At 36.4% G+C, this 12,141-nt stretch overlaps 1 protein-coding gene across 3 annotated transcripts in view; it reads right to left on the bottom strand.

Annotated features, from left to right (window-relative positions):
• Positions 1 to 12,141, bottom strand: part of ATAD2B (ATPase family AAA domain containing 2B) — a 111,690-nt gene that overhangs the window by 75,268 nt on the left and 24,281 nt on the right. For all 3 annotated transcript variants that reach the window (XM_068143142.1, XM_068143143.1, XM_068143144.1), the window contains 9 exons: positions 10,950 to 11,060; positions 10,506 to 10,581; positions 9,018 to 9,116; positions 8,232 to 8,343; positions 7,399 to 7,514; positions 6,445 to 6,619; positions 5,782 to 5,870; positions 4,654 to 4,813; positions 3,023 to 3,113 (listed from right to left, as the gene is read on the bottom strand). In XM_068143142.1, coding sequence (XP_067999243.1) covers positions 3,023 to 3,113; positions 4,654 to 4,813; positions 5,782 to 5,870; positions 6,445 to 6,619; positions 7,399 to 7,514; positions 8,232 to 8,343; positions 9,018 to 9,116; positions 10,506 to 10,581; positions 10,950 to 11,060 — 1,029 coding nt within the window. The remainder of the gene's footprint in view (positions 1 to 3,022; positions 3,114 to 4,653; positions 4,814 to 5,781; positions 5,871 to 6,444; positions 6,620 to 7,398; positions 7,515 to 8,231; positions 8,344 to 9,017; positions 9,117 to 10,505; positions 10,582 to 10,949; positions 11,061 to 12,141) is intronic.

Raw genomic sequence — 12,141 nt, 5'->3', positions numbered from 1 at the left:
AAGAAGGTATTTAGAACCTCAGCCTTTTCCTCATCTTTAGTTACAATGTTCCCCTCCAGGTCCAATAAAGAATGAAGGTTCTTCTTGCCCCTCTTTTTAGCATTAATATATTTATAAAATGCTGATTATCATCTTTCACAGAAATGGCCAGCTTAAGTTCTAACTGGGCTTTTGCCTCTCTAATTTTTCTCCTACATGTTCTAACAACATCCTTAAATGTATCTCGAGTTGCCTCCCCCCCTTTCTTTTTTTTCCCCTTAATTCATTCAAGAGCTGCTTGCTCATCCAGGCCAGTCACCTTCCCCACTGGCTCATCTTTCAGCATATGGGAACTGCCAGTCCCTGTGCCTTCAAGAGCTCCTATGTTGTGCAGTTCCCTATAACTCCCAAAACGGAATGCAGGGAGAGCTAGTGAACAACTCAGCATGGTGACAGAAATGAAAAACAGATATGTTTTTTCAGAAATTGTGGAAAAACACAAACAGTCATGCCAAAACCTTCCTGTCCATCATTATATTGGAATGGGGTGCAGGGGGGGAAAAAATATTACAAGATACCCTTTTGCCACAAAACACTCCCACTGTGATAAAGCACAAAATAGGGCATTTTTAACAAGCATATTGAGTGTGATGGTTTGCTTCCTTATAATTCTATTTAACATTATTTAAATAACTTATTATACTCTAAAAAAATTACTCTGCAAGATGATAGAGGAATTCACACTTTTTCAGGTACTAGTGTGTTTAGTTTCCTACAAGATAGATTTAATAGGCAATAGTCTATCCACTTTCTACCTACAGCAAGTTGTCATTCAGAAAAATGACAAATATAAAAGGTAAGAAAGTATTTACAAAGTTCAGGGTATCTTTGTCCCATCTCTAGTAAGAAAAAAACAAACCTAATTATTACTAGTGTTTATTGAAAGTACTAATGAGACATCCGTGTGTGCTCTTCGAAGTAATTCTATGCTGTCTCCAAACTGCTGCACTGTCTCACACCCATTGCAGTCATGTAGCCATGCAGAAAAGTGTTTCAGATCTCACACAGAAACCTCCTAAAACAGGTATGAAGTCCATAACCGTGGCAGGGAGAAATATATACATTTAAAAAAAATAAAATAAAAAAAAATCTCAACCCTCAGGATATAACCTATTTTTTGCAAGTCCTGAGGCATTTCCCTTCTAATTTCTTCATAATTACTCTCCTGGATCTTAAAAAGTTCCAAGTCACACAGACACTTGCTTCCCCAAAGGACTTTACTTCAGTAGTATTTCAGCTGTTTTCTTCATTCGAATCCATATCCTTGTAGTTAAGTGTTGCCAGGTCTGCTGAACTGGAGAAACACTATAAACCACACTCTGTGAAAAGCCTGTGAAGTGTAGGCAACTTTCACAAAGGGAAGGGGGATGTTCTTGTGGGGCAGGGTGTTGGTTGGTTTAAAGAAAATTTGCACACAAGAGGAAATGCCAGACCAGTACATATTCTATCACTATGACAAGTGTGCCCATGAGTCCAATTTGCAAGCGCCATGAAAAATTTGGGACTCTAACTGGTTGCTGCAGATTTCATTTATAGAAATGATGAGACAAATCTCAAGATGAAGAAGATAAACCAGTCTTACTTCAGTTGCTTTTGAAAGTCCTTGTAACAGTCAAAAGATTTTCATCTGGGATGTATGGAAACATTTAAATTCCAAGATACAGAACAGTCAAGTGTACAGTAGGAAAGCAAAAGAAAACAGAAAAGGGTTTTTGGTTTTGTTTGACGAAATTTCCACAAAATATACATCTATTTAGAAGTTGTTGTGCAATCAAACCTACAAATGGCTTTCTCAATGGCCTGAAATTTTGAAATATGTAGTTAGGTTCTCACCGCAAAAATATGGTGAACTTTCAAGAGAAAGAACTCAATGTTATCCCATCTATTCCCTCTCTCCCACTAAACAGCACCATGCCTTTGCACAAATCAAGCAGAATGGGTTTGGTACACGTTTCTCTTATACCAGACAAAGTTTAAACTGGAGTTTGCTGGATAGTTATTTTTTCTCCTCACCAGAAGACGTTGAGGTCTTTGTGAATCAAAAGTGGAGGGACGCTGCTTCGATGACAGATGCCCCTGCAGATGAAGAGGATAATTCGGATGTACTGCAGCTGACTGAATGGACTGATGTTCAGTTTAAAGTTCTTATTTCTCTGATGATGGATTGCAATGCATGGATATTCTAGACCATCCCTTCTCTGAGAACTTCAGTGCTTGTCCAAGCAGATGACTAACAGAGGATGCATCTTTGCATGGCAAATCGTTGAGAAGAGATTGTGATGTGTATTTTAGGGTCATTTCCTTTGTTGAAGTCACTAGAAAGGTATTTGGGTTTATTTGTGACTAGCTTTTAAGCAGCAGCTGTATCTTGAACAACTATTCTCCATTCAGCACAGCAGGACTTCAGGCACTCCAAATTTGTATTTAATGTGCTCATAGTGCAGTGCTTCCCCCCCACCTATACCTACACTTTGAGGTTGTCCTGTGCTAGCAATCTGGAAAAAAATTCATCTTTAGAAAGGACGGTTAGCTTGTTGGATTTCTGTCAGGAGAGCATGCCAGTCAGTAAAAACAAAACACAACCAGAAAACCACACAAGTACTGATTTAGCCTTTTCCCCTCCATAAGTACACAGAAAAAAGCTCCAAGTCTCCCTATTTCTTCTATAACATATGCTAATTTAATGGGAACTCTGCTTAATGATTCCAGTTCCCACTTCACTTTGCTTCCCTTTGAGGATACAAACCCTATGTAAGGATAGGGATGTTATAGAAAGGAAATTGTATTTTCAAACAACTGACTACTTACTTTGTGTTGTAGTAAGTCAGAAGCATATTTTGTTATTCCAAAAGAGAATGTTGAACATGCAAAAGTTTAGAAAGGAAAAAAATAACAAAATATCCTGATACATTTAAGATACCTTCAAAGCTTCAAACAGAAGAGAAAGCATCTATTGTAAAGGTACTAACATCGCAATACTCACCAACACATTTTTCAGCCAGCTCTCCTAAGAAAGGATCTGACAATTTGGGGTTCCAATCCCTGGTATGAATTTGCAAAATGTGCTTTCGTGCCTGATTTTTTAAAAAAGGAGGAAAAAAATACAAAGGTGAGTTCAAAGTTAACAAGCTAAATCTGTGTCATAATATTTTAGACAAAGATATTATTTCTGTGAATAATTATTTTACCTTGTTTTGACATGTCACTGAGATGCACAAATTAGAACTTAGCTCTCAAAAGTCTCTCAACAGCAACGCTTTCCCTTCCTTTTTAATTTCATATATAAGCATTACTCTTTCAGTACACTAACTGTTGTTTATACAACATTATTACACGTGAACTGATCAAACCTCATGTTTTATTAGGAATTATTTTATAATTAGGATAATTTTATAATTTAATTGCTGCACCTATGATTAACAACTTCTACTGTCAAATGGCTCACCAAGGAATTCATATCTGAGTAGCACAGTACATACACATGAATCTCAAAACTACTTCACTTTACAGTTCTCCAGAATCCAAATACACCTATCAATATACAAAGAAAATTTAACTTGAAGTGTAAATTTATGAAGTTATACAGCTGAGTTTATAGAAGTCTGGAAAAGGACCTGAAATATTCTTATTACCAATATAATAATCTCTGGCTTCGCACATGCTATTTTTCTGTACTAAGCAGCCTGCATGATTATAATAAAGCTATTTCCTTGTACCAAAAACCCAACAGTTATGTATGAATTTGTATAATGAGCCCTCAGTCCATACATTTTTCATACATTAGTTCATACATAATTCATTCATAAGTCTAGAGGAGGGCCACAATGATGACCCAAGGGCTGGAACACCTCTGCTATAAGGACAGATTGAGGGAGCTGGGGGTGTTCTGCCTAGAGAAGACTCTAGGGGAACCTTATAGCTGCCTTCCAATTCCTGAAGGAATCCTACAGGAAAGCTGGAGAAGGCCTTTTCATAAGGGTATCTAATAATAGGGCAAGAGGGAATGGTTTTAAGATGAAGTACAGTTTTAGACTGATCTTAGGAAAATGTTCCTAGAGTGGTAGGAGTCCGGAATAGGCTGTGGATATCTCCTCCTTCACAGTGTTCAATGCCAGGCTGGATGAGACCTTGAGCAGCTGAGTTCAGTTGAGAGGTGCCCCTGGCAACAGCAGGGAGGTTGGAGTAGATGATCTCTAAAAGTCCCTTCCAACACAAGCCATTCTATGACTTAAATCTGCAATTCAGTTTAATGCAAACTATTTACCTCTCTGTTTAGTTTTAACTATATTCTGAAAATCTGGAGTTCAATACAACTTCGGAATAGGTTGCCCAGAGAAGCTGTGGAGGCTCCAACCCTGGAAGCATTCAAAGCCAGGTTGGATGGGGCCCTGAATAACCTGGTCCAGTAGGAGGTGGGTTAGAACTAGATGATCTTTAAGGTCCCTTACAACTCAAACCATTCCACGCATACATGTTACTAAAAACGTCTTCCTAAAATTAATTAATTTTACAAGTAAAAACACACACTTTTATTTCATAAGTTTAATTTGACTGAAACATTCAAATGTTTAATACACTAGAAATGCTTATTAAATATCCTTTTTTATATTTTACCTTTTGATCAGGCAAGTTGAAAAGAAATTCCCTGTCAAAGCGACCAGGTCTCCTGAGTGCTGGATCTATAGAATCCAGTCTGTTTGTAGCACCAATTACAACAATTTCACCTCTATTATCCAGTCCATCCATAAGAGCAAGGAGAGTAGACACTATAGAGCTAGAAGGGAGTTTTAAAAAAAAATTAAGTACAGGGAACACTGCAAGAATTTTTACTTCAACTGCAACATTCATAATTTCAAAGGAAAACCCTATTTCAAGTCTCAAAGTAAGAAGAAACCTTTTGATATCATTAATGTTACGCTAATATTATGATTTCAGTAAGGATTACATCAAACTTCCTCCTTTAAAATTTTGGGGCAATGTGAGCTCAGGAAGCCATATTTTGCAGCCATGAAAAGCTCTCTTCCATTAATAGCATACATGTTGTCCTGTTTAGATCAACTATAGCACCAGACAACAGATAAATAAATCAAGACAAAGACAAATGCTCCCGTAAACTTCTAGCCTGCTGGCACCAAAACTTCCCTCCTGTCTTCCTCAGTTTTGTGGAGGAAAATATATAAACAAATGCCACCACCTATAAAATGAAAGATACAAGTGCACTGCTGTGAGAAGCAGAGCAAAACAGACTGAAGGAAAGATTCCAGCCAGCAGTAAACTGATGTAAAACACGTTTTCAAAATTGACTTGATAGCAGCTCAAGGTAAGTCTGCACGTCATACCATCCAGAACCCTTAATGATAGGGGTGTCCAGTTCATTCATAGAACATTACATTTCTTCAGTTTACAATATTCCCCCCCCCCCCCCCCCAACTGTTATTCTATTGGGCTGGTAACAATGTGTTTACAGAAAAAAAAAAAAATAATTATAAAAAAATCTACAAACAAAAGAAAGGCTGTGTAAATCTTGACATTAATAATGCACTTGGAGAGTATTCTCCACTACAATTCTACTCCCAGCAAATTCAGTCTGTCTGAAGAAACAGACTACTTTTGACACCAAAAGAAAAATCAATTTGTCCTTTCTGATGTGAGTGGGCTTCAGCAGCAGTAAAGCCTCTTGGGAACTGAGCAAAATTACACTTAAGAGTTTACCAGAATAACAAGGCATATGAGAAATATTACCTGTGAATCTGATCTTGCCTACTAGAACGAACTGGAGCTAAGCCATCTATCTCATCAAAAAAGATTATAGAAGGTCTCATCAAGTATGCCTGGCATGCAAAAAACCAAAAGTTTTTTTTAAAAATTAAATTCACTGTTAATTCATAATTTATCCATCATCATCAAAAGCATTTTAGTTTTATTACAAGGTACTAACGCATATATTAAGATACCTTTATTAAAAGGTGCACAACCTGAAAATAAGAGGATTTTACAATTCCAGTGCTGTTTCAGACAAAACTAAAGACTACATTCTCCCTTGAATAAGCAAGATGGCACCAGTGTCTCAGTTTTACTGTGTGTTGGAGAGATTAAAGACAAATAGAGCCACCTTATACCCAGTTACAGAGAACAGCATCTTATCCCCTCATAATCTGTTTCTTTAGACATATGCTTTGTTAATGGACAAGTCAAGAGATTTCTCTCAGTTTTCAGAGCAAGAAAAGCTGTTGTCAGCACTCCCCTACTTTTTTTAACCCAAGTACATAATTATGCTAAATCCTGCCCAATCTATGAAAATTTACAGTTTCTTTAGTTTCAAGTGCAAGTAACCTTGCCTAACACACACACAAAACCCAACATACAGGAAAATTGTATAAAAAAAAATATATATTTTCTTCTAACCTGATCAAAAAGGAGTCGAAGCTGACGTTCAGATTCACCAACCCACTTACTGAGACAGTCTGCTCCTTTCCTCATAAAGAAAGCCACCTTTTTGTCTCCTTGACTGCATTCATTAGCTAGAGCTCTAGCTACCAAGGTTTTACCTGTTCCAGGAGGACCATAGAATAAACAGCCCCTGAAGATAAATGGATCAACACAGTCACAAACTTATTTTATGTCTCCTGAAAAACTCCAAGTCAAATTTTATAATGAAGACAGGGAGCCTGGAGAAGAAAGACTTAAATTCTACTATTACTATTTAGTGTATTCCAATACAACTTCATGAAATCTAAGTTTATTTTATTATTTCAAGTCAGTAAATCCTTGCTTTGTAAAGAACATTAATCAAAAGCACATCCTTCCAAAATAGTTTTACACTAAAAATCTCCTCAAAAAATGAAATCTCAGATTAGTATTTGGAGATTCACTTCCTTTAAATATCAAAAGTATTCCAAGATTTTCAGTTTACTTAGATTACATGTACCCATTTAAATCACATACCAAGATGTCAGATTAAATATTAAACCCATAATATAACATTGTTTTTATGAAACACCAGCATTTAGCTTGATTTAATAAAGTACATAACACAATGCAAAAAAATCAATGAAAAAGACACGCACACCCACCCTCCAAAAACCCAACACACACAAAACCACACTTGAAGAAAAAAAAAAAAAAAAAAAAATCTTTCTTCAGCAAATCACAAAGTTTACCTTTCTACTACAAGAAAAATCAATTAGACTTCAACTCTTTGTCTCACTCATTACACCTTGGTAGACAAGTAGGGCAGCAAACGTACATCTATTTGAATTGTAAACACTTCAGGGAAAGATTTGATCTCCCATGTGTTTTCAAGAGAAACATTCTTCAGAGCTTAATGAAATAAAACACAGTAAAAGTAAATACACCTACCTTGGTGGCTGAATTTTGAATTTTTCAAATATTTCTGGATAGAGAAGAGGAAACACTACCATTTCCTTAAGTGCAAGGATATGATGGCTCAATCCACCTATACTATCAAAACGCACCTTAGGAAAAAAAAAAAGCAGCAAAGCATACAAAGAATATATTGAAACACCTTTCCACAAAAGTGCCTTTACTTATAAAATAACATGTTTGAATACAAACAGCTTTTCACTGATCAACTAGAGTTCCATGCATTTTCAAAATATCAAGAAAAAAAAAATTTAAATAAAATAGTCAAGAAACTCAACTCCTGGTTGCCCACTTGAAGTCTATGTGATTCTCTGCCAGGGATATCTGGACACCTACAGAGATCCAGCCTAAGTCTGAAATCAACTCAAGCTCAGAATAACGTGAGTATAGTTAAAGTACTTCAAGTAATAAATCAGCAGCTTCTGAACAGCACAGATCATGAATTAATGTGCACTGCTGTTAATGACCAGGCACAGGAGCCACATGGCTGGCACTGAGCTAACCCACTCAGGTGGTCAGTACCTCTGTTTCCTGCACTGATCAGTTCATCCCAGTGTCTACTGTTAAAAGTAATCACCTATACCACAAACTAACTGTAAACAAAGAAATATAGTTGGGCAATTGATCTTTTGGCTTATTTACAGGAAGTATGCAGCCTGCTTCATAGCACACAGGAATAAAGGCGGGGGGAGGGGGATGGAAATCAGCGAGATGATTATGAATTTACTTCAAGTCTAATCAGAGGCTGTGATGAATTCTGCTTATGCATGATTGGGACAAGGAAAATCAGAAGTTCAAACAAAACCTACCAATTTATCAACAATCATAGGGTCAACATCAGCCAAACTTGCCCCAACTTTCACACGTTCTCGCAGGATTCCACTAGCTAAGTCTTCTGCTCTGAAGTTTAAAGGCAGACACCTATTCAACAACAATTAAAAGAAAACATTAAATAAATACTGTTCTGTTGTGATCATGTAGCTGATAAAAGGAGGAAAAAAGGTACAGGTTACACGTGGAACTACACATTTGGTAGTTGTATGTCACTGGAATTCCTGCATGGCAGACAGGGAGAGATGGAAAAAAGATAAGGAAATACTTTTGCTGCCATTCAGTTTTCCAACTAAATTATCTGTAGTAGCAAGTAAATTTACTCTTATTTTGTACAGATCTTCCACTTCTAGATAACTGGTGAATAAATGTAAGGTCAAAAGTGTGCCAAAATGTAGAATGCACATATTGTTACACAACAGGAAGAAATAGTACTGGGAGTACAACTCAACTAACTGTGACCAAGTTACATCAAGAATGAAAATCTAGTTTAATCAATAGAAGTTGCTTGTCTTATAACCCAAGTGAATCAAATAAGTAGTCATCCTTCCATGTTTTTATCGCTATTGTTATATATCTACTCGTAAGACTTCGAAATCTACATTAATACATAAGTAGCAGTCCTCCTAAACTGTGCCTGTAGGTACTTCCAAGCAGAATCAAAAAACTCTGCAGAAGTGATAGAACATTACGGAGCAGTTCTGTTTGTTTTCTGATTAATACTGAAGATTAAACTCTTCTGAAGATCAAGGATGTTTTCATACCGATTTCTTGCTCTGGCCATGCTTTTAGATTTTCTTCTCTCAAAACGTTCTTCATCTGAAGAGGTTGTATCACTGCTGTGAATGGCATGCTTCTTTCTCCTATTGAAGTGGCAAAATAAACATAAAACTCAGTCCTTTTTGCCATAGAATAGCATGTTTTGATTCTTTCACAAAAGCAAAATTGAAAGGGGAATTACAGTGCTCTACAAAGATGCATGCAGATTTTATTAAGCACTAAAAACATCTTTTACTGCAACAGGGTACCTGATTTCAACATGATCATTATTAAAACATGGTAGACCCCCATAAGGTGGTCCAGTCCCTGTTATTGAGATAACTGTAACTGAGTATTCAATCAGTAAGCTGCTGAAGTCTGCCAGGAAGCAACTGTACTTAGGAAACCTTCCAACCCTTTAGCTACCTCTAATGTAACAGAAATATCAACTTTTCCCTACTTGGAAAGTAAGGAGAGTTTTTTATATCTTTGGTATCTTTACTGTTTACCTTTAACTAGTCTTTTAGAAAAAAAACAAACACAAACCATAGTTCCTAAAGCATAGAATCTATTTGTATGAGGTTATTAACTCTGAGAGTACAGCATACTAACACTGAAGGGATAACAGATCTCACATTATTTGTATCCTACTAGAAAGTACAAATCCTGATATTATCCAACATTATCATATGCACATTAAGCAAAAAATAAATTAAAAAAAAATAAAAAAGGGAAAAAACCAACACTCTTAAACACACTTGATTTTCTTTATTTATATTGCAAAGAAATCATAAGATTCTGCTGGTTTTTATTTATTTTTCATACTTTCACTTTACCGTTAGCTGAAACTCATCTTCATGCTCAGTGTGAGGCTAACATTCATTTACTTGGATTCTGTTCATGGACAGATTTATCTATTTGAAGTTCTGAGTAAGTTGGGTTTTGGGTTTTTAAATGTATGAAGCCCTGGTCTCATCTATTTTGCTGCATGAAGCCTATCAACAATTTCCAAGACAACTTGGTGTATTCCATATTTTGACACAAAAGGTAAGAGTCAAAGATGATGCTTGAAAAATATTTTATTAAATTGCTAATTTGGATGAAATGTGAAGTGGGAAAAAAACAACACACATTACCCTGATATATCAGCTTTTGTATAGCAGAAAGGGGATATCTGTTACACTGCTGCTTTGGATTTACACACTAAATATAAGCCCTTACAGAAAAGTCTACAGTATGCAATGTACAACTCTCCTGGTACTTGCAGCACACCTGTCTTCATTCTTTTTATCACAAACACCTACTAACATTATGAAGTGCTATGAAATTTATTTTTGTATGCTGATCAGGATCTCAACCTAAGATCCAATTCATGACCCACACACATGCATGAATGAAGTGCACAGCTCACTCAAATATGTTTCAAAATCAAAAGCTAACAGAAATGTACTGAGAGAAGGCAGACAACTATGTACCAAAAAATTGACATTTACCTGATATGGCTTCTTCTTGCAGGAGATCTGTGAATATCAAACAGTGTATTTTCCCTCTTCTTTTGATGAGCTGGAACTGAGTAAGAGAAGTTACAGGTTTGTAACGGCAATTACAAAATAATACTAAAACTATTCTAAGTAATCACCTAATTTACTCAGCTGCTTTCTCAATTCAATTTGTCAAGTACTCCTTAATCTAAACCCTGTTCACCTCCAACCCTGAGCCCTGCACATGGTAATATTTGCAAATTTCAGTGAAGGAGCACACACTAACAATGCCATCACCACTGAAAATAACAGATGACGCCTCAAGTAATCCTGTTCACATGGTGAACAAAAACAGAAGCAAGATGACAGTCACAAAGTGCTGCATGTACTATTTATTACATGCTCATAGTATTTTTGAGGGTCAGAAACTGGTATCAGCACTGTTTAGTTCCTCACCTATAGGAGGAGCCTGGTATCTTTGAACAGTTTTTCTCTGTCGGAGATTATATGGTCGATCATTTTCTTCTGCCTCTTCTACTTCTATATCTCCATCTTCTTCTTGAGACTCTGTTAGGGGGCAGAACAATATTTTCAGAACACTTCTACTCAATGCTAGAGCTATCTTGATTCCCAAAATGAAGTTTTTAATGGTCACTGAGAATTACTACCCTCTTATTAATTAGCATTAATTGGCACACCACTGGGAATTTAAAGACCAAGATCAATCTGCAACACATTGTCACAATTCCTTCTAGTTTCCCACAGAAGATTTTGGAAAAGCAACAGAAATAAAAATGAATGTAATTGAACTAGTTTTAGTTGCAGAGTACTTCAAATACTTCTATCCACTGTCTTTTTACTTCAATAATTATCCTTCAAATCAAGAATTGTGCCTTCTCTTTTCTTCCAGCAGCCTTGGAAAAATCAAACAGTGTGAAAATAAATACAACTTTACAATTCACAAGATCACTTTTATACAAAGCTAATAAGTACACCATATAAAGCTACCATCTAGGACCATCTGTTGACAGGATCAGAATTTCCACCCACATAACTCAGAATTACGACTGCATTCTTCTTAACTGGGACAGACCATACCTCTTAGAGTAGTTTCATCTCAAAACTGACACACAAGCCCTGTATGGATCCCTGAAGTACAAGTATAATTTCTTATGGAAGCCAAGGATGCTGTTGATCATGTCATCAGTTTGCTATAACCCTTTCTTTCTCAATACTTTTTGAGCCCACTGGCCAGCTTCATCCAAATTTTTAAGAGAAGGTAGAATTTCAAACACAGTTTTAAGTCTACAAGCCTTCAAAAATCTAGTGGACGGATGGAAAAGAGAGACTTGAATTAACATCTTCCCCAAAGGAAGGATGCAGAACTACTACACATTATTTCTGGTAACTGCCACACAGCATACAAGAAGTAACAAGTCAGACAGAACATGTGTACTTGTCAACTACTTGCATCATATCCTAGCTTCCTCCAGAGGACTGTTAGTCGGAATATAAGGAGAGCTCCAATTACCCAGTGCTACAGAAAACAGGAGTAAGGGAAAGCAGTATATAAACACTTAGAAACCAGGCTTTGTTCTGCAGCTTTCAGAGAAATTTGCTGTTGTTTAAAGAGAACCATGCAGAGATC

Source organism: Melanerpes formicivorus, unplaced genomic scaffold, assembly GCF_026170545.1.
Source record: "Melanerpes formicivorus ecotype bairdi unplaced genomic scaffold, bMelFor1.0.p_v2 SCAF_9, whole genome shotgun sequence".
NCBI lineage: Eukaryota > Metazoa > Chordata > Aves > Piciformes > Picidae > Melanerpes > Melanerpes formicivorus.
The sequence above is the reverse complement of the archived record's forward strand: the minus strand, read 5'-3'. Positions and strand labels throughout refer to the sequence as shown.